At 48.1% G+C, this 23,272-nt stretch overlaps 1 protein-coding gene across 1 annotated transcript in view; it reads left to right on the top strand.

Annotated features, from left to right (window-relative positions):
* The window catches only part of LOC144123027 (protein sax-3-like), a 66,612-nt gene extending 48,229 nt beyond the window's left edge, over positions 1-18,383 (top strand). The window contains exons 6-7 of the mRNA XM_077655953.1: positions 10,980-11,290; positions 17,602-18,383. Of these exons, the coding sequence (XP_077512079.1) occupies positions 10,980-11,290; positions 17,602-17,770 (480 nt within the window). The 3' untranslated portion in view covers positions 17,771-18,383. The remainder of the gene's footprint in view (positions 1-10,979; positions 11,291-17,601) is intronic.
* Positions 18,384-23,272: the final 4,889 nt, after the last annotated feature.

Genomic DNA, 23,272 nt, shown 5'->3' with positions numbered 1-23,272 from the left:
CTCGGGGCACCGCCGACATGTGCACCAGTTCAAGGAAAAAAGTGCTTTTGCGCTGGCTTCGTGCAAAAAACGGTGCGGTTTCTGTCGTCTTAGGAACTCCAGCTTTCATTCCACTGGAATGCGCCGCTGCCCTACGAAGGAGGGTGCTGCCACTGGTGGGTCTTGTGCGACCCAAGTTGCTCTTCGCGAACAACCTCTCGCGATCAACCATTAATGTAACTCCTACATGCCAAGGAGGTTAGCTTGCTCAATATCCGGTCGGTAGGTTGTGATGACTCCATAAAGTCACGTGACCTAGGTTACCCACCCAGGTTGCTTCTCCGGGGGCGGCCGCCTGATCCATCCTAAGCCGCCCTATTTGTTGCTCACAGCGCCGACATCGGATTTTCTTCGTAGCGGGGCCTTTCACGCTATCGCCTTAAAATAGTCTTTTGGAATTGAAACGGCGCAGCAGCTGTCTCAAGTATCTCGGTGGACACGTGAACCGCGCCGTGGGGGAAGGGAACGAAGAAAGGAAACAGAGGAAGAGGTGCCGCGGTGGAGGGCTCCGAAATATTTTCGACCACCTGGGGATCTTTAACGCCCTCTAATATCGCACAGCACACGGGCGCCTTTTGCGTTTCGCCTCCATCGAAAAGCGGCCGCCGCTGTTAGGTTCCAACCTGCGTACTGGAGTACGCAGGTTAGAACCTGACTACTGAGCTGCATGCAGCTCAGTAGTCGAGCGCCCTAACAAATGCGCCACTGCGGGAGGTCTGTATATGAAGGGATCAAGGTAAGGGTGGTAGACTAGAGATGTGAAGGAAAATCAGCGCTTACGCATGCTCTCGCTGGGTTTCGCCAGATAGGAAGCATTGCGCGAGCATAGAAAATTAACATACTTCCAGGGTTCGACGTCCCTAATGGACACATAGCTAGCCCATGAGGGATGCCGTAGTAGAGGGCTCTGGACTAATCGAGACCACTTGGGTTTCCTAGATGCAGTGACATGAAAGAGCACTCGGGCGCGAGCGTAGTGCATTTTTTCTTGTTCACAACGATTATAAGCTTTCCTTGGGATTTTGATCGCTATTTATCGCGGTTGTGCGAAGATACTAAGATTGTGTTCACAAAACTGTTTAACTTTATCATTTCAAATATAGAGATTGTACCTTAGGCGCTTTTCTCTATGAGGAAACGTGCGTGAGTTATTTCGCAGAAGTAGGAGCTATATAGCGTGCAGAAGGTGCAGAATCAATTGATCTGGAGATAAAAAATTCCTTTTTTCCGAGAACCGTCCGTCAGTGGAACGCTTTGCCTTGTGACGCTGTGGAATGCCCGACTGTCGAATCTTTCTTATCAAAATTGAAGTGCATAAGTTAACTCAACCTAAGCGTTTTTGGTTCCCGCTATTGATATTGCTTTGTGGTTGTGATTATTGTCATTGCTGATGGATCAGCGTATGTCTACCGTTAGTGTTTATTTACTAAAGCGTGCTATTGATGCCAGTGTTCTTGTGTTATGTGCCAGTGTTGTTTCTATATGCCTGAACAGCGCGAGCTTGTACAAAGCATTCTTCTTCTTCTTCTCCTCAAGTAATATGGCACATACCCACGTGGGGGGGATTGGCCAAGGTATAGAGTAGAATGCCAATGAAGCATTTGCGCGGGGAAGGAAACGTCAGAAGACTGAATCAAGATAAAAAAATTGGAAAAATAAAATGAATTCAAGAGGTATGAGTCATCCGGAATAGAATCAATCTAGCCTTTTTTGGACATGCGAAAGAATTTTGTATATAGCTAACAAGATAATCGATTAGTTGCACTTATGTAATTGTGACGGTAGCCGCATACACTGCTTAACGGGAATCCCTTGGCACTCGCACCGAACGATAGAAGAACTGTAAGAGACAGAGGCAGTCCTAGTCTCGAAAGAGGAACCTCCAGATATTGCTTTCTCTGAACCGCGAACCGCCGGCAAGAGAGGAGAAAATGATCGATTGATTCAACTTGCCCACATGATACACAAAGGTTTGTCGCAGCGAACCCGCACCTGCATAAGTACAAGTTTAAGTGAGGGATTCTACATCGCAGGAGCGTCATGGACACTTCACAAAGTCTTGACTTACACCACCGGATATTCCATGGGTACTTTAGGAGTTGAAAGTCCACGGTATTGAGCAACGGATCACTCAAAGTGGCTGAAATATGTTGGAACCGCTGGAAACGTGAAGCTGCTAACAAAATGAGGTGAGGGACGGGATATATTACAGGTGCACTGAGAGCTGACCTTGCCAATAAATCAGCCACCTCGTTAAAATAGACGCCTGAATGCCCAGGTACCCAGACCAAACGGACCTCGCGCACTGTGCTCGGAACAAAAAACCTAAGTGAACGAGTCAAGAAAGATTTTTCCGAATTTTGGAGAGAGACAATAACTGAAAGGCAGTCTGTAAGAATAAGAACCCGTGCGACATGTCTGGTAATTTTGAGAAGAGCCAAACCAATGGCCAAAAACTCTGCGAAGAATATAGGAGTATAATCAGGGATACGAACGGAGTAGCTCCAAGCTAGATCCTGCGAATATATGCCAATCGCCGCCTTCTCACAGCTGCCGGAGGCATCAGTGGAGAGAACAGTATGATGTGGAAAATTCTGTAGGTGTTCAGAAAGAAGACCATTTAGGGTATGTGCGGGCATATGCTTCGCATGGGACGGGAAAATAAAGTCGTAATAGAAGACGGGATCAGTCTGCGTGTCAGCAACTCGTTGCAAGGAGATCAGATCAACCTGAAGCGGAGCTAACAGATTCTGCGTGAACCTAACTTGCGGAAGCTGATAACGTGGCCAGTGATTAGTCAAAAAAAGGTGTGGTTGGGATACAAAAATTGGAATACTAACGCCTGGGGCCGGGTCAAAAGACTTGAGGAAAGTACGCACTGTTAGAAGTTGGAAGCGGGAATAGAGGTTGGGGATACGGGCTTCCAGATAAAGGACAGCGTTGGAAGCTGATTTTGGGAGCCCGAGGCATAGCCGTAGGGCACGCCTTTCCAGTAAGGCTAATGGCTGCAGCTTGTAGTTCGCGCTACCAGAGAACAAGGGGCAACCAAATTCCAGAATCGGTCTCATATAAGCCTTATAGAGCAACAGTATCGTGTCACGACGCATGCCAAACTTTTTATTGCCAACTCTGGTCAAACGGCCCAGTGCACGTTCCCCTTTGATAACATTATTCTTAATATGGTGTCGCCAGTCCAAATTTTGGTCATAAGTAACACCTAGGTATTTAACCGACTCCACCTGCGGAATTGGAGTGGAGCGGTAGGCTAGCGAGATGTACATAGGAGCGTCTATTTTTTTATTTTTTATTTTTTATTTTCTTCTCAGTGTTAATCTGCTCAAGCAGGCGGATGACACCACTGTTATCATTATCATATCTTGTAGCGCTTTTTTGTACTTTCTTCACCATGTATGCTCACTCCTGCCAAAGGCCTTCTGCGAAGGCTGGCAATACCTCTGAAATAAAAATAAAGGGAGAGGAAGAAGTACTGGTAGAAATAGTAAAATAAGAAAAAAATTGGGACACTTAAGCTCCGCCTAAGATTATTACGCAATAGCGTTCATGTGTTAACATCCATAAATTTATTTATTTATTTATTTATTTATTTATTGAATACTGCAGGTAAGAGAAATACATACAGGGGAAAACCAAAGCAAGTACGATAGTAATGAACAATATAGGTGCCACAAGATAAACAATGCAAAAACACAATTGAAAATGCGATTAGAGTGCAGCTACTAAGCCAGCAGTGAAGATATCAAGAATCATTAGAAAGCAACGGAGAGTTCTGCGGTAGAGCATTCCATTCAGAAACTGTTCTTGGAAAAAAAGAAAACTTGTATGTATTTGTGCGCGCAAAAATACGTTACAGGCTATAGGTATGCTTGTGCCGCGAGGCTCGTCTAGAATCACTAGCGATGTGATTTTCGAGTCGAATACCAAGTCGAGAAAAGTATAATGAATAAAGGAAACTGAGATGGGCTTTCTTTCTTCTATCTGCAAGTGGTTCTAAGTCTGCAAGTTTCAGCATGGCGGAAGGAGAGTCTAGGCGCCTATAACGGTTGAAAATATAGCGAGCCGCAAGACGTTGCATTTTTTGTAGTTTTTGGGTGTCATCTGTAGTGTAGGGGTCCCGTACAAGGCAGGCATATTCGCGAATTGGCCTTACAATCGGTTTATATGCCTTCATTCTTAGAGCACTAGGGCAACCGCCCATCCGCAACTTGAGAATTCCTAACTTTTTGCGGGCGGGGGAACATATATTATCGATGTGTTTCGTCCATTTGAGCCGTGACGTTATTGTGACACCTAGATACTTATATTCTTTTACATCTCTGATGGCATTGTTATTTATGTTGTATGCAAAATTAAGGTGCGTAGTCTTTTTACTGATGCAGAGCGAAACTGTTTTGTCAAAATTAATCTCGAATTTGCATTCTTAGATCCCTGGGGCCTTATAATACTCCTGGCAAAGTTGTGCAGCGGTTAAGCAATGGCAGGTGCGGTCAGTAGTGGGGCTTGTGTGACCCAGGCTTCTCCGTGTTAGGCTGCTCTTCTCAACCAGTCATTTATTTAACTGCCGCAGCCTGCCATTTAGGTCAGTTTGCTGAAAATCCGGTAGGCAGGCTGCGGTGACGACACAAGGTCACGCGACTAAGGCTGCCCACCTAGGTTGCTTCTCCGAGGATTTTTCGCTCACGAACCACGACGCCGACGCCAGGTTTTCTGCAGAATGGGAGCATTAACGCTATGGCGTTAAATTGTGATAGCTGAGAATGTATCATTAGCATACAGTAGAATGATTGTCTTGAATGCTCGTGTGCTAGCTCTCATTCTGCTCATATCTTTTTTTACAATTAAAGTCCTGATATTATCGCAAGCAGTGCTGCAATGGCGGCTAGTTGTTTTGTAATCTTCAGATTGTTGCGCTTTACTTTGGCACAAGGGCTTGTTACAAAAAACAGGAAAAGACAGGTACGTGCGCGATATTGGCTAGTGGACCAGGTTGAGCTTATAAAAACAGAGCGAAATATAAGAGGCCGACAGAAAGGCACACTTATGTTATGTGCAGGACTGGCACTGGCTGCCAACTCGTTTATCCCGCCTAAATAAAAAGAGTATTTATTGGTATAACCATCACTCTGCGCAATATCAGTCTATCCCTAAAAGCAAACGATCAAACATATGAACTGGTAGGTAAGAAGGCTTTTTTTAAAGAGTCAGGACTCGTTAACAGAATTAAGGATAGTTGCGGGGCCAGTTGGTACATTATATAACCGAAAAACAGTGCGCATACAGACAGCGCTGAGTGTGTGCGTGTCTTCTTTCTCTGTCCCGCGTAAGCGCGCGCTCTTTTTCTTCGGTGATATCGTCAACACCACACGCCACAACCGCTATTGCTGTTACAGCCTCGGAAGAGACTGGCGGTATGTTCGAACATAAATAAGAGTAAAATAAATACATTATAGAAAACGAAAGGACCTGTGTACAAAAACGCATTGCATCATGGTTCTCATACGAAAGTGCTTTGTCTTTTAATGGCCCGGTTAGCGGTTTCTTCACTGTGTTCGCTCTGTCAAGTTGCGTGTGTAATGCTGAGTCGCGACTGTTTGATAAGGGCCTTCTTAATTGGCGCTTCCTTTCGGTTTCATCGTTTGCTTTTATAGGCCGATTGGTTTAGTAAAAAAAGGCGATGGTTGTATCTGTAAATGTGTCCTTTCTTCGCTGAGTAGAAGAGTTGGCAGCCAGCGGCCATCTTGTCCATAAGTGTGCCGTTTCGTCGTTCTGGTTTATTTCGCTGTTTTGCACAAATATTTACAATGTCTTTCTACAATGCATTTTGCTGCATTGCAAATAACTATTACAGACCACGTGTTATGTGCCGAACTGCAATGCATATAATTATTTGGTTTGGTTTGGTTTGGTTTATTGGGGTTTATAGTCCCAAAGTGACTCCGGCTATGAGGGGCTCCATAGTGAAGGGCTCCGAAAATTTCGACCACCTGGGGTTCTTTAACGTGCACTGACACTGCACAGCACACGGGACTCTAGAATTTCGCCTCTATCGAAATTCGACCCCCGCGGCCGGGATCGAGCCCGCGTCTTTCAGGTCAGCAGCCGAGCGCCATAACAACTGAGCCACCGCGGCAGGGTATATTTAATTATTTCAATTTTCTGAAAATGTGTTGTCATGTATGTAACTGCACTCATATGTGTTTATTACGGGAGGAAAAGAACTAGACGAATAAGAATGAGCTTAAGCGCATTTCGGTTGCTCTTTCAGATCATGAACGGCAGTTTACGAATATCCCTCAAGAGAAAAGTATATAACAGGTTTACTCTACCGGTACTCACCTAGGAGGCTAAAACCTGGAGGCTAACGAAAAGGTTAACGAAATGCTATCGAAATCAAGAGGAAGAAATTGGCTTGGGTAGGGAATGAAATGCAAAGGCAAGGTAACCGCTGATGATGCGAAAGATAACCGATGGTCCTTAAGGGTTAGGGAGTGGATTCCAAGAGAAGGCACGCATAGCAGGGGGTGGCAGAAAGTTAGGCGGGGGGGATGAGATAAAGAAGTTTGCGGGGATACGGTGGCCGCAACTGGCACAGGACGGGGTTATCGAACAGACATGGGAGAAGCTTTTTCCCTGCAGTGGAAGTAGTCAGGCTGATGATGATGTGTTCACGTACTGCAGCTGAGTGCGGGAATGCGGCACTCTCAAGCTGCCAGGGGCAGCCTTTTTCGCCTGATGAGCCTGCAATATTTTTCAGAATACGCGTGCAAAAAAGGTCGGATAAACGGGAAACGAGAAACATAGGATCTAGTTCCAAATTTTTATTGGTTTGGTTTTGTTTAAAAGGTTTAACGTCTCAGTGCTACTAAGGTTAAGAGAGATGCCGTGGCGGAGGGCTCCGGATAGTTTCGACTGACTGGGGTTCTTTAGCGTATACCGACGTCGCACAGTAAACGGGCCACTAGCATTTCGCCTCCAACTAGATGCGGCCGCCGCGGCCGTGATCGAACCCGCCCGAAAGGATGTGGAGCCGAGCACCAGAAGCACTGAGCCACTGCGACGGCATTTAAGTCTTACCGGAAAAGTTACAACGCACTTATATTCATTAGATCGGCAGCCAACCCTTGGGGTATTACATAACAAAAAGAGTGACATCTCGGGTCAGTGCTCATCGCCTAAAACGTGCCAGTGGTGAAACAAGCCTAAAAAGAGCACAAAACAAACTCTAAATGACTAAATATTTAATCGCATCGTGCGCGAGGCTAGAAAGGCCTTGAACAAGAAAAACTTTAAACAGAAGATGAATATGCACGCCGAAACGCGCAGATTTGAGAATAAGGTCAGAACGGTATAAAAGATATCTAAACACAAAAAATATGAAAAACAAAGAATGGAAATACAGAAGAAACAGCAAAAAGATGTGGTTGCAATAAATATGTGAACGCAAGAAATAAAATTCACAAAAGAAAAAACACAATAGAGGACAGGATGAAGATAAAGAAGAATTATGGATACGAGGGATGAGCACAAGTAATCACACTAAAGGCAAGGGTGCGACACACTTAAAACAGAATTAAAATCAATGAATCCGAAGTACGGAAACAAGGAATAAGAGCAATTGCGAAGGCGATAGTTTCAAACGAAGAGCAGGGCTACAACTAATAGTGAGAAGGGATGTCTTCCAAACACGTTTATCTCATAGCATGGTGGACGACGTGCTCACAGATTTGTCCGCATTCTTGAGGACAAGGAAAGGCTCAGTTCTCTCCTTCAGTTTTTCGTATAACCGTGATGAGGAATTTTGTGTCTTCTAGATCGCGGTCACAATGATGTTTGCTTACACTTGCAATGTGTGGAGGGTGATCCACATTTATTGGAGTCCCGGTAGCCGCGGCTGGTGAGCCGGCGGAGCGGGCTGTTGACGTTGCTGGCCAGGCCGGTTGCCGAATGTCCTTTTTTCTGCGCGAGCGTGGTCGCGCTACCAGCTTCATCTTCTTCCTCAGCGCTGCTGGCGATGCCAGCGCCGCTACAGATACCCCCCCCCCCCCCCCCCTAGCGCGATTGGCGATAAAATACAAAATAAAAACGGTGTGTACAAGATTGATCCTTCATGTCAGTGAAGGTCGGGTCAGAGATCGGGAAGGCTGCCGGGCGGAAGAAACGAGCTCGGGCGGTCGAGCCTGACTGCTTCGCAAAGGGCGAGGGGAGTCAAAAGATGATGGTGACGGAAGCAACAGGCGGGAAAAGTCACCGAAAAATGGGAGGCGTGCTTCAGTCGCCCGGCCTACGGGTGGGCCGGCAGTTGGGGTGAAGTGTGCCGGGAAAGGCCAATACAGAAAAGGCAGCCGCGTGGGGATGTACGGGAGATATGTGATGTGCGCTGGCCCAGTCGGTGCGGATGAAGATATGGCGTGGGGAAACCACAGCCGTAGAATTGAAGGCGATGCTTCCGCCGCTGGCGACGATGTAACGACGGCGGAAGGCACTGTGCTTGAGGTAGTCGAAATGGGTGACGGGGTGGACCGGCTGTCTGCAAAAACAATCCAACTGTGGCGTTGGGGCCGTGTGCTGGTAACAGAGGGCAAAAGTAATTGACGTAGGGGTCAGAAGAGCAAGGAAGTGGTAGTGCGGAAGCCATTGGCGGTGTTGGATGGGGCACGCTACAATGCGTCGAAAGCGTGCCAACACCTGCTGAGGCTCTCTCGTCTGTCGCGGAGGCGCAGACACTGGTGAAAGCGCCAGGTGGGCAGGGATGCGTAGCAGGCGTTTCGGGTGGCGCGTGTGGCGGGACAAGGCCCTGGGGTGGCGTGCATGTGTGCCTCGCGACAGGAGGGACAGTTGTGCTCACTGTGGTTGGGCTCGAGGTAGCAGGCGAACTTGGGACTAGAAGCGAGTCCGGGCCCGGGTCGAGAGAGGGTGCTGCCGGTGATGTCCCGAGGGCAGGCGCCACAGTTGGGAAGCAGGGCTGGGCAGGAGGCGCCCAGGGACGGGAGCTCGCAGGTAGATGGCCGTTTGTAAGGGCCGTTGCAGCAAACATGGGAGAGACCGGGGTGTAATACGAGGCAGCTGGGTGTGAAGGTGGGCAAGAGACCGACGCGTGCTCATGTGGCACTTGCCGAACCGTGCGTGGGGGCACACATGGTGGCGGCGATAGTGCAGAGACCGGTGTGGGGAGGGGCGCCGACGTGGGAGTGAGCGGATGGAAAACCGGGACAGCTCGGGTAGGGAATGCGGCCTGGGGTGATGGGTCTAGTAGCGCCGCATGCAGCTTCTGAGTCAGGAACAGGAGCGCAGAGGGTCGGCGGGAGCTCCAAACAAAAATACGCCGTCAAGCCCTTCTTGAAGTCGGCGCATATGTCGGGGCCAGGAGGCGGCAGCCGGAGTTTTGCCAGGAGACTAGGTTGGAGTTCGCGGCTGGCGTGCTGATAGCGCAGCAGGAAGCTGGACGCGTTGTTGACATGAAAGTGCGAGTCCAGCAGCGCCAGCCACAAAACGGGGTCCCTGGCATAAAACGCGGGCAGGCCAGGAAGCCGAGGAAGGAAGGGGTGCTGATGCGGCTGAAGGAGCTCACCGGATGTGGTGGGAGGTGCGTACATGGGGCTGAAAAGCTGCTGAAAGCCGTCTGAAAACAGCGGGCGTGCAGCGGTAAGGTCTAGTGGAGGGACAGGACGGGCAGGAGTGCAGAGCCGGTGAAAGCGGCGTTGCGTGCGTCGGAGCGGTCATCGGGTTTAACCAGATGTGGAGGGTGATATATATACATTGAGTCCCGGTAGCCGCGGCTGGCAAGCCAGCGGAGCAAACTGTGGACGTTGCTGGCCAGGCCGGTTGCTGAAAACGTTCTGTTCTGCGCGAGGCAGGTCGCGTTCCCAGCTTCATCTTCTTCATCAGCACCGCTACAAATGTACTGCCAAGTGACCTCCATAGTTTTGGACAAACGGTACATGTCCTCTCGTCGTTCCATGAAGCACCGACCCATTTGGCCGATGCGCGTTCTTCCATTGGGTAGCAGAGTCTGACAGATGACCTTCGAGGCGCATTGTGGCTGCAGACTATACACAGCGTGAGTCGTTCGTGGGCAGCGCCATGTCCTCACTTGGTATGGCTTGAAGAATAGCTGTGCAGTTAGCTGCAAGTGGTACTTGTAAGGCTGCACTTTGAACATGAGCACGGCCGTTTCTAGATGAATGAAGACTAGTGGGCACCGGCGCCACATTAGCGGATGCGTCACTATTGTGCGTTTGCTGAAAGTCCCAAATGAAAGTGGAGTCTCGGCAGCACCGTGATTATCGGGCGGCAGCAAATTTTGCAGTTTTCTCAACTAGAAGGCATACCTCGGAGCAGCTAATGCGCAACGGAAGTGCTCGAAGCAATTCAATGCTATACTCCATGTCACACATGGAAGGTAATGCTGCGGAGGCTGCGGAATTAGTGTGCCCGCGAAACCATATTACTCCGTCACGTATGATTGGTCCTTGTCAGGAATCCGGTAAGTGTTTGGATGGAAACAAAGAGTGATATAAAGGGACGTGGTAGCACTGAATATCATGATCTATGCTGTGAAGTGTTCGGGCCCTTTGTCTATAATATCACAGAATGTGAGGGCGCATTGAGTAGGAGCGCTCTAGGTATACCGCTGCATGTAATTCTTTTCTGAGTCTTGATGAGTCGCAAGACGAAAATGTGGCAAGAGGTAAAACGAAGTCTAAGAGGTGTCTGTCATGGCACTTAAGGTTTGTCATGACAAAATATGGTTCTGTTTACTTTGGTTTTATGGCTAACTAATTTCTCGGAGCGAACTTAGCCTGCGCCAACAGGCGCGCTCGCTTTGACAGCGTTACCTGGTATGAAACGGAATAGAGACAGATGCCAGTGTGCACTGACTCAATCGGAGCATCGTGTGAACCGCGGTGGGCCGTCGCTCGCAGGTTCGCTACAAGGTGCACTGCTACATGGACTGGGAAGGCAGCGATCCGGAGCCGTCGTACTGGATCCGCGGCCAGCGTGCGCGGCTCGCCGTGCGGCTCAGCGGGTGGCCTCCGGCGCGCATCGTGTGGCTGCGGGATGGTCTCGTGCTGTCTCCTTCGGAGCGCGTGCGGCTCGAGGCACACCGCAACGTATCCAAGGCGGCGCTGGTGGTGAGCGACGTGGCAGACGCCGACAGGGGCAATTACAGCTGCCTGGCCAGCAACGGCTTTGACGCCGACCGCCTCGACGTCATGGTCCGCATACGCTACAGGTCGGTGCCCACTCGTGCCTGTCGCATGTCCTCACGCGAGGGCCATTAATGGACGAACATGCGTCGCCAGTGCGAGAAAGCAGTGACGATAGCAGTCTGGCCATACAGCTATTACCTTTTCCGCAGGCTCTCCGGAAAGAAACCGACAGGTTCACTACCGATGAAGGATAAGCCTTCAATGATACAGTGGTCAAGAATGTGTAGCGCGCGAGTAGCTAAGAGGAATCAATATTGCCAAGAGCGCTATAGTCATGTGAAGAAGTCTGATATAAGCAGTGAATATATTTACAAAGGGGAAGCACTCAGCGCGGAGCAGCTCAACAACCGGGCAAGCGGGGCCCATCACTTCTTCGTCGTCCTCTTAAGGCATGGCACATACCCACAAGGGGAATTGGCCAAGGTTTAGTGGCATACACAAGAAAATTTCCATAGGAGATTACGAAAAAATTTTGCCACCAAGTGTGAATTTTGACAAATATATCAATAAAAACGACAGAAGAATATTTTGAAGTAAGAACAGACAGAATGTTGGTGAAAAAAAAAGAGCTCGAAGAATCACCACCAAAGCACTTCGTTCTCGTCACCTCACTTCGTTCTCTTCGCGTTCCACGCACGAGTGGAACTTGCGGTCTATGTCTACGGCCGTAAGAATATATACAGAACGATTGGATTTGATTGCAAAATGTTTATTGTCAGCACTGAACTCTAGAAGGCATTATACTAGATGCCTTCAAGCCCGTGGCTGTCGGCGATCTTGTGTGCACACTCAGTGGCCCGGACTTGCGTCAACGGGTCTGAGGTGGCCACAATAGCCTCCCACCGCTGTAGAGAAGAAAGTGGTACTAGGTACGCTACTGGCTGCCCTTTTTGCAGCTGCATAGAATGTGATCGTATCCGGCTATCTCGCCGTATTCTTGGCACGTCGGATTGAATCGCGTTGGATACATGAGTGCTAGTCACGATGGTCTAAAGAAGGCTCGCGTCTGCAGCCGACGCCACGTTACCTTCTCGCTTTTGTCGAGCTTTTTGTCTGCTGGCGGTTAGATCCTCCTCTCCAGATTAAGCTTATTGGTGCAGCGTGAAAGGATATGAATGCCTCTCTTGTGAAATTTCGGGACTCAACCCGGCTAACTGTTCGGCTGATATAACCTCGAGCTATACTGTGAGCCAACTCCTTTCCCCTGTTCCCCGAGTGTGCTGGCGCCCATTTTAGTTCCACCTCTCTTTGGTTCCAGTCTTTATGTCTTATGATTCGCTCTGCCTCCTGGGAGATCATACCCCTCGCGAAATTGTTTATAGCGACCTTGGAGTCGCTAATTATGGCGGTAGCCGCCTCCCCCCCTCTCCCTTAGTTCTATGTTTTGACCGAGCCGGCCGTTAATGTTTCATCCGAGTCGGTCACGGCCACGACCACAAAGAAGTCGCCTCCTTCGTGTTCCTCCGCGTCTACATAGGCTATGCATTTCGAGCCTTCTAGCTTGGCTTCAAGGGCCTTTTCTCTTGCTCCCCTCCTGCCTTCGTGAAAAGCAGGGTGCATGTTTTTTGGAATTGGTTTAATAGTGAGTAATTTTCTCACTTCGGTCGGTAATTTTGCCTGCGCGTTTCTTCCTTGGATTCCATCGTGTAGTCATAGGTTGCTCAGGATCTTCCTCCTCTCGGGTGAGGTTGCGAGCCTAGTTCTGTGCGGTGTTGTAAACCCCAAGTTTAAGAAGTATTTCCGTAGGGGTACAGCGGGGCAGCCCCAAGTATGCTTTATATGCCTGCCTTATGACCCGCCCTCAATTTTTTTCTTTTCCGCCAAACCTAGCTTGAGGTAGACAATGGCGTATGCTATTCTGCTTATTACAAAAGCCTGAACCATTCAGAACAGATCTTTCTGTCTGACTCCCCGTCTTTTGTTAGCTATTCGCCTTATGAGCCTTGTTTTCATATAAATTGTCCACTGAAGTCTGTTTATTTTCTCTGTGTGAGTCAGTCAGTCGGTTAGTTTTTATTTTCAGGAAAATCACATCCTTCTGCAGCTGCCTGGTGCCTGACGAGGTCTCTGTATTATCATTCCTAGGACCCTGACTTTGTCCACTCTGGCTACCGGTGTCTCATTTACCTCCACGAGAATGTCTCCTGCTTTGGTAACGCGTTTGCTCACCCCCGGATCACCAGAAGTTCGGATTTGCTTGGCGAGCATTTTAACCCTGCCCATTCCGCGTAGTGGACGACAATATCGATCGCCTGTTAGAGATATTCGTTTATTTCCTCATCGTTGCCTGTGTACGTCCATATTATTTTGTCGTGCGCATATAGCGTATGTTTTATACCTTCGACAGTCTTCAATAGTAGCGGTAGTTTCTTTAACGCCAGGTTGAATAAGAAATGAGAGGGCACTGAGCCCTGCGGCTCCCAGCTTAAAAGTTTTGGACTTGATGTTTCCTGGATTTCTTTGTGCTGCTTTTCGTTCTGTCTCTGCTGGACTTGCTAACCGAAAGAACAGCAGAGACGGAACGAAGAACATTTACAACTGTATGCAAGAAATATCGGGCTACACTTCTGCCTTCCGCACCTTCTCGCTTCCGGCTTGCTGTTCTCCGTGTACGGATAGGTCTTACGCTTCATATGCGGACCTCCTCGTGGCTGAGCCTCCAGAATGTTTCTCCTAGAAATAAATGCTCAACAAAATCTTAGCATGCCCGACCATTCGTTCATGCGGCTGTTTCGCTCATCTCGCTCTGTATAAAGCACATTAGCCTTGCTAGCATCTTAGAATTTGGGTCACGCATAACGGTGTTCAAGTCCGGGCGGGCATTCCACCAACTGAACGAACTGTTGTCCCTTGTCACAAGGGCTCGTCCCACGTTGGGCTGCCATTGAGGGAATATGGGGCTGAGATTTCGCTCCGCTCCCCTTCCGCGGATGCAGCTTTATGGCTTGCTAACGGGCTTGCTGGAGGGGCCAAAGGAGGGGGGGGGCACAACAAGCCGTGTGCCCTCAGAAGTTATTTATGAAGGCGTCAGCCTTATTTGCCCCACTGTGCGAAAACACGTCTTTCTCTCTCTCTCTCTCTCTGTGTGTGTGTGTGTGTGTGTGTGTGTGTGTGTGTGTGTGTGTGTGTGTGTGTGTGTGTGTGTGTGTGTGTGTGTGTGTGTGTGTGTGTGTGTGTGTGTGTGTGTGTGTGTGTGTGTGTGTGTGTGTGTGTGTGTGTGTGTGTGTGTGTGTGTGTGTGTGTGTGTGTGTGTGTGTGTGTGTGTGTGTGTGTGTGTGTGTGTGTGTGTGTGTGTGTGTGTGTGTGTGTGTGTGTGTGTGTGTGTGTGTGTGTGTGTGTGTGTGTGTGTGTGTGTGTGTGTGTGTGTGTGTGTGTGTGTGTGTGTGTGTGTGTGTGTGTGTGTGTGTGTGTGTGTGTGTGTGTGTGTGTGTGTGTGTGTGTGTGTGTGTGTGTGTGTGTGTGTGTGTGTGTGTGTGTGTGTGTGTGTGTGTGTGTGTGTGTGTGTGTGTGTGTGTGTGTGTGTGTGTGTGTGTGTGTGTGTGTGTGTGTGTGTGTGTGTGTGTGTGTGTGTGTGTGTGTGTGTGTGTGTGTGTGTGTGTGTGTGTGTGTGTGTGTGTGTGTGTGTGTGTGTGTGTGTGTGTGTGTGTGTGTGTGTGTGTGTGTGTGTGTGTGTGTGTGTGTGTGTGTGTGTGTGTGTGTGTGTGTGTGTGTGTGTGTGTGTGTGTGTGTGTGTGTGTGTGTGTGTGTGTGTGTGTGTGTGTGTGTGTGTGTGTGTGTGTGTGTGTGTGTGTGTGTGTGTGTGTGTGTGTGTGTGTGTGTGTGTGTGTGTGTGTGTGTGTGTGTGTGTGTGTGTGTGTGTGTGTGTGTGTGTGTTGGATAATACTCGATGGCAACCCATAAATGATGACGCTCTCATGGAACCTCACAGGTGGCGGTTAAGCTAGTGACTGACGGCGCGAGGCTGCTCGAGACAACCTGGATCCCGCAAGTCTCACCGGTGTCAGCAACTGCCATCCCAGGGCAGTGGTGCAGCCCTTAACCGTTGCACCAATACGCAGGAAGTAGTATGAGGACTCCCAGGGATCAATGAATATTAATTAGAGAAAGACCAATTCGGCATATACGGACATTAACCCATGAGCTATCCTGTCGTATACCCTTAAGGCGGAGCGCGGGCCGTGGCACGGCGGCGACTGCCTTCACGAAGTTAACGCGCTGATCAGAAGTGGTGCGGCGGCCTCCATTAGAGCCATGCAGACGTAGAATCGCCAGTTGCGTGGCATCGGGTTACATCACACCGCTGCGCACGGCGACGGCGTTCACAATGTGAGCGGGCGGGCTTGCGCCTTCTCACACGCAGGCAGTCTTAAGGGTCTTTGCCGATATTTTTCCTCTTTCAAATAATTCACCCAGAGTGGGCCAGCTAGCTGCAGAACATCAACGAGATTTTCCTCGGAACCCGAAGGTTAGTAAGAAAGTCTTCCGACCTATTATGGTCGCGACTTTGGGGTGTCGGCGGCGAGCGTTTGCAAGCATCGAGAATTGCGGCATAACGCTACTGGTCTTTCGCCGTATTCTTGGCGCAAAGCCATCGCGGGCCATTTTCAAGGCCAGGTGTCGAGATCGTGCATTAGATCAGATCGCTCCTCTGGCCAGGACTAGGTGGCCGCTGGCAACGCGCGAAGAGCGTTACCGGGCGCCTGCCGCGGATGGTGGCGAGAGCGGGCGGTGCGCACTGCTCGCTACTCTGGACGCTTTTAGAAGAGACTCTCACGGGCTCTGCGGAATTCCAAGTAGCCGTCCAGATGACACGCATCTTCCGCTTCCTCTACGAACGAGGGAGCTCACTTCGTCCCCAAGGCGATGGCTCAACTGGTGATGGTTGGCCGCGTAGGAACGGAAGGGAAAGCAAGTTTTCCACATCGGTTGGAAAAATGTGCTTTATAAAAGTACTTTACAGCATGGATACTGTTGCCACATGACCATGAGCGTACCGGAAGCGTGGAAAATTCTAATATCTTCTGAACCTGTTAGCGCTAAATGAAGAGGGAACAACAAAAATAATTATAGCATCCACTATTTTCCAGATATTTAGTCCAGATTCAAAAGCAAACATATAAAAATTGTTAGAGCCCCTGAAATTTCATTACATGCCTAACGGTAGAAGATGATTACCCTTAATCAGTGCCTACCTCTACACGCCCTGAAGCCTGAGCATTTTTAATACTTTGACCATAGGATTGCTCGAGGCAGTAGAGCGGCTCAAGCAATTTGACTTGCGTCTTGCATGCCTATGGCGGAGGACACCGCCGTAACGTTGAGGCACGCCGCAGCCTTTTGCTGCGCTCGTCGTTTTGATCACGCGAGTATCAACCTGAACGAGCCACTGTAGTCTTGAATTTCTGTTGGTCTCTGCCGCCGTCGACCATCCAACGCAGTGTGCGACGGTTGGCCTGGAAAGGCGCAAGGAACCAGCATAGACCATTTCGTATTGCTAGCAATGCTCATCATGCGCATACAGCGCTGAGCATGAGTAGGTCTTGTGAAGGCACCAACTCTTCTGCCTCTGCGGGAATACATTTCGCCTTGCGTTAGCGTTGAGTTCAACCTCGTCTTTTTCATTTCCTCTATTTCTCTCTCTCTCTCTTCAGCGGATGCAAGAATGCCCACCATCCGTTTCATACCTCACTGGCCACGCTATGTGCTGTGACGCATGTCTCTTTGTGCATATGAACTGAGGCGCTTTTTTCGAGCACTGTTGTTTTTGTAGTTCTCTCTGTGTGCGATTCTGCTGCTTTATTACGCGATCTGAATTATCGGTAATGTGGAAATTTAGTCCTGTTGGTGTTGGGAAGCAGGTGAGCGGGAAACATTAGTGCAGGCGCGAGATGCGAAAGAAGACCCATACTAAGCGCTTAGTTGCGTTTTCTTCGTCTTGTTGCTGCTCTGCTTCCAACTAACATAAATATTTAGTCTCTAGATTTTAGAATTTGTATTGCGCCTTTAATGGCCGCGCGTGCCTAATTAAGAACTAATACACAAGTTATTCGTAGTGGATATCTTTAGAATGTGCATTGCGAGCCACGTATTCTTTTTGTTTCCTGCTTGTAGACACGTTTCTCTAGCTGCCGGGTTCTCTACAAAGCCGGCGTGACCCTGAGTAAGTAATGGAGTAAGCTGCTCTCCTGAAGTACACACTGCACATGGCGCTGTGCAACAGTTATCGTTCACATTTCGATTGTACGCCTAAAACTGGAACCTGGGGCCTGTAAGAATGGGTACGTAATAGGGGGCCCCGCTCTCTTGCTAGCTTCGTCCCGTTCTGTTCCTGCAGGTACTCGTTCCTGGTTCCGCTGTCCGGCATCGCCGTCGAGGTCGTGGTCTTGCTCGCCATCATCGCGGTGTCCGAGCTGCGCAGACGGCGGGCCAAAGTCCGCGCCGACCGCCAGAGGGCACGCGGCGCAGCTCCTTCAGCCTCCGCAGCTGGCGATAGGCGCGATTAGCGCTGCACAATTCGCTTATACAACCGGGAACATGTGCGCAGTGCAGGAGCAGGAAACCCTTGACCAAGAAACTCACTGCCCCATTCAGAGCCACATCCGCGCTCAGTGTTTGACATTTTGTGCAGTAATGAAGCTCTTGCTCCTGTGATAGCGCCAATATCATAAAAAATGTCGAAAGTACGTCTGTAGAACTCCACCGATCGTCGGTGCATCGAGCCGGCATTTCTGTTCTTTTGAGAAACTGTTGTTTGAAATGTACGTTTTCCTCCTCCTTTCAAGTTGCACGTTACTATCACGGCAGCCGGAAGATGTTCGGATGGTAGTGCCCGCTTTGCCTGAATCAGCAGTCTTTGTATATTAGGTAGGTGTGAAAATGCGGCTTCGACTAAGAATCGTAGCACTAGTAGGACATACCGTTACCCCGTCGGCCTAACTGTAGAAACATATTAGTATTTATTTGAGTAGGATGCAGCTTCGAGAGTGCAGATTGATGAACATTTCCCGCAAAGCGTTACATTTCTTCTTGAACTGCCGTGGACACAGCGGCTATAAGTTGTGATGAATCAGCATTGCTTGAGGGGCATCGCAGATAGAATCATAAAGTAACTTAAAAAGTCGGGGCTAAGAAGGAGCGGTGAATAAGTGTTTGCTCTGCGGCGCGCCGCCGGCAGAAGAAGCTGTGGCTGTAAAAATATAGTATGGTGAGAAATGCATTTTGTCCTTTCCATTGCGTGGACGAAAAACGTAAGCGGGGGCATCCTAACGCCATACGGAGTTAGTGAGAGAACTTGAAACAATGCTTTTGCGCTGCAGCGGGCGCAATCTGGCAGGTAGCCATGGTGGTGATGCTCGGAACGCTAAGTCAGGGTTATGCGTGTTAGCCAAAAAAGAAAAAAAAAGTTATGCTTTGAAACGAAGGGAATTGGAATTCTTAACCACGGCAATTGCAAGAAGTTCCGCCCTTAAAAAAATTGGGTATTGTGTTCAAATGAAAATGCTTTTGAGTCAGTAAAATAGATTCTCTGAGCAATATTATTTTGCGCTACTTTTTTGGGGGGTAAACAAGAAAAGTGGCGACAATCACATGAATTCAAGGCCTAGAAAAAGGGTTATAGAGGCCATGAGCACGTGCCATCTCAGCCTGATGAGTGCAAACACTGAACAAGTGCTCGTTCTGTTAATTTTTTTTTTGTAGCCATGCTGGTGCGCTCTTTTGTGTTCACAGTGTAGATAGTTTTGAACACTCACAATGAATGTTAGTTTTTCGGACAGGAAACCCTGAATTCTATCCGAGATGTTCGAGATCAAACGGGCTAGTCACATGCACATAGCCTTCGGAGCAACGCAGGGCCGGCAACAGCACTGACCATGTACTGGCTGTAAGTCCGCCCTTCTGACCGAACCTACAGCAGTTGTTCCACCCGACGATTTTGAAGGTCGGCTCATAGTTAGTAATACCTCCGGTAGATATGTTTTAAAACAAAGGTTATCAATTTGGACGCGGATCATTAGTCATCCATGAAATGAAAGTCGCAGTAGGTTTTGCAGCCCGATTTCATTTTGCAACCCGAGCAACTTATCTTTGTACCTTGTAAAATTGTGTAAAAATGCATTGAGCTTTATCGTTAGGCCCTTACCTATTCAGCAAAATCTGAAACTTATATGACTATCATCATATTCGTTCAACAAATCGCGCTTCCGTAGCCGCTAGTACGCGTGCGAGATTCCACTTCAACAAACCGACAATTAAGTTTGACATCAAGGAGAGGACACATCTGCATGAGGTGCTGCATAACCTAGAGTAACAAGATATTTGTCTCATGTACAGACATCTTTAAGAGTTGAAGCAAGTGGTGTCTCCAACCAAAAACTTCATTTCAAAACCCAACGTTTATGAGCCGGCTCGGCTCCTTCTTCAGGGGTGACTGTGTGCAGTAGAGGGGAGCAGGAGGTCGAAAGAAGGAACGCGGTAATGCGAAAGTCGCAGGGTAGGGGGGGGGGGGGGGGGGTGGAGGGATTAAGGCTGTGAGTCGCGTTGTCGACTGTGCGGAGGCGGTCAATGCCGACTATTGTTCTTTCAGCTGCAGGGCGAAATTCCTGTCCGTAGACTGCGGGCAGGTTTCCTTTTGTGCAGTTTATTTATTACAAATACCCCTAACGGCCCTCACGGCTGAGGTAATTACATAACGGGGCACAGACAATCGATCAAAGATATAAATTAAACCACAAAGAAAGGAGAAAGACAAACACATTATATGCCCCCCCCCCCCCCCCCAATTGGAAGAAAATACTCTACTAATAATTCATCATTCAAGTGACAATGAAAAACAAAATAAACAGAAAAGGTGAAAAAACGAACAGAACAGCATATAGTGAAAAATTATTCCCGGCTATACAACCTGTACAAGTTCATTCAAACCACAGCAGTAAAAAGAAACAAAGTGAATTATCATTAATAAAAATACACGACAAAAAGGCCCAATGCATTGATATGAAACAATGAGCGCAAGAAGTTAAGAGGTAGTATTGGCAGACATTAGTGCGTAAAATTTATCCGTATCAGTGGCAGTCGCGACACGCGAATGCAGAGAGTTCCAATCTCCTATAGTGCCTGGTATGAATGAATGGGCGTAAGTAAATGTATGACATGACACGCGGTTAACAAAATAGAATAGGGCAAGCAAAAGTCGGTATGAAGTGCTGAGTGATGACAGTTTATGAAAAAGTGATACACGTGCAACTTTATGGTGGAGACATAATTCATGAACACCTGCGCGCTTCCTTTAAGGCTGTGATGCTAGTATCACGTCAATAACCATTGTAAATAAAACGAACGGCGCGGTTATGCAATGATTTGATGGTATAAAATATACTTGATGAGGGTCCCAAATAGCCGAAGCATATTTAATTTTAGGTCTAATTAGTGTGGCATAAGCACGTGTTCGAAGGTGAGAAGGAGCATTCTTTAAGTTATGTTTTAAGAGACCTAATGACCGATTAGCGGATGCAAGAATAAGGTTAGCATGGCGGTTCCAGGTTAGGTCTGAAAGAAGGCGAAGACCGAGGTACTTGTACGTGGTTGTTCGGGGTAGTTTAAATGTGCCATGATTCGAGTAAGAGCCTTTTTTGTTTTTGTTTTGATTCTGAGGATGCTGGTTTCGTCGAAGTTAGTTCTGTGGTCTGAGTCTTCGGAATGTTCGGCTACAGAATGCGCTCCCTTGCGAAGTTGCGAGCGTCGTTTTTATGTTGCCGAATTCTATCTTAGAATTTGGCTTCCGCCGATGTAGCTTGCGTCGCAGTCGGCGCAAGGAATTTTGTAGATAATGCCTTGGACTCTCTCTATCCGCGGCCGGTCTTCGAGAAAGGGTGGGCAAAGCGTAAAAGTGTGTGTAGGCTTGTGCGCCTGGATACCCTTTTTTTTTTTCAAGATTCGGGCGATGGTTTCTGTGGCGCCTCGGACATACGGCAGAGTTGCGTTTTATAAGCAGAAAGCTTTTCTTGGTCGATAAGTGGCGTAGACCGGATGTGTCACGCTTTCACCAATTCATAGCCATCCAATAATCCAATCTATAATCCATAATGCAATCCCTAATCCAAAAGGCATGAACGGTCCATGAAGAAAAATAAAAGAAAATTTACGTTTTGGCGGGGTTCGCACCCAGGCCTGCGGCGTGCGAGACTGGGACGATTCCACTGCGCCTTTATTTTTCATAATTGCATGGAATTAATGCCGAAACGAAAAATCTAATCATCCTTACGCCATAAAACACCAGGCCACCATACCCCTTCACGATCCCACCTTCCAAAACATCAAAAGTCTGGGAGCACACACATGCATCCAGACAGGGGAGCCAGCCAGGCGGCTCTTCCAGGGCAGCATATACTCGCCGCACCAAAGCGCATTGTTCACGAAACAAAGACTTCGACGACCTTGGTGAATCGGCGTGGCGGTCCATCACGCGGCTCTTCCAGAGACTAAGTAGCCCCATTTGGCCACGATGGTTCGACGTTTGCAGCTGCATAAAGGCACGTCATGTGAATGCAGACTTGTTCTAGAAGCGCGCATGGGTAATTATGAGTAAATAAATAACATGTGCCGTAATTAAGAGTTCAGAAGTACGTTTCCGGTAAATTTACTTCTTGTTTGGCGTGTCGTATCGCCATCATGCGGCACCTACTGAAAATCCCCTCGCAGTTTAGGTCGCTGGCCCAGCAGATGGCGCCATGATGCAATCAGAAATGCTTTCGCATTACCGCACGTAAGTTGAATGAAGTGCCTCCTTGAATTTTTGGTGGAGGCGTTGGTTGTTGTGCGTTGATTTTTCGGCGCATGTTGTGTTTTCGGAAGCGAATGGTATCCCGAACAAAGTTTTTTGGGTAGCCGTACATGGTGACATCTTTGAATATCGTGCGTTGTTCTTTTCTTCTGTCGAGTTCTATGCTGCAGTGTGTCTAACCCAAACGTCACTCTTTGGCGTAGTACATTTACGGTATGTGGAGCCGTGTTTTTTTTTCGGTTAATACCAAAACGTGTACGCCATGTCTATCACTTATCGTCAATTTTCGCCACGTACTCACGGTTTCTGTGACATCATGTAATAGTAATCTTTTCCACGCAAGCACATTGAAACGACCTTCCCGCCTGCATTACTGCAATCACACGGTTTAATCTGCTTAAGTTAACTGTCCACTGTCTAAGTAAAAAAAAAACAATCTACCGAAGTTTCCGTTTCTAATTGCTCGAATTTTGAAAGATTTTTGTGCTTTTCTAGCCGGTCTGGGTGTTTATAACGCTTGAACAAAGTAGGCACTCTATAACACTCTAAACCACCAATGTAATTTTTTTCTTTTATCTCATTATGCTTACTTAATTGTTTATTCACACTACAGCACTTAGTGGGGCTATTGCACGACTGGGGTGAAGCAACAAAGCGGATGCATACCAACATAGCATACAAACAGAACCTATTAAATTGAAAGTAACAAATATACAGCGCCTTTGTTTTTCGGAATTTTTAGAGAATTTGGGAATAAACTTGCGAAGATATTTTTTAAACTCGAATTCGGGTACAAATCACCTTTAAAATGTTCCATAATTAGGGTTATTTCAAGTTGTTTTTCAGCAGAAGGCAAAATACTGTCTGTTTCAAAAATTTACAATAAACCACGCCGTTCATTTCAAAGGGGTGGTGGAATGTAAACTATTGCTACAGATGGTGCTATAATTTATTTATTTATTTATTTGGGGCGCTAAGTGTGCCGCAGGGCATAAAACTTGATCTCAATCACGAACGTTATAATACGCTACAGAAAGGAATGAAGTCCGGTTATGTATAAAAAGTCACAATCTTCGGGCGTAAATGTTTTCGTTAGCCACAAGTGGAAACATGAGTTATTGTTCGAGGACAAGCCTGCCTCTTGAAGAACGCGAGCGCGCACGAGTGACGTTCCTGGGCATGTGCAAAATAGGTGGTGGACAGGGGTGTCAGAAGCGGGTGCTTC

This window comes from Amblyomma americanum, chromosome 3 (assembly GCF_052857255.1).
Source record: "Amblyomma americanum isolate KBUSLIRL-KWMA chromosome 3, ASM5285725v1, whole genome shotgun sequence".
NCBI lineage: Eukaryota > Metazoa > Arthropoda > Arachnida > Ixodida > Ixodidae > Amblyomma > Amblyomma americanum.
This window is presented reverse-complemented; position numbering and strand designations above follow the sequence as displayed.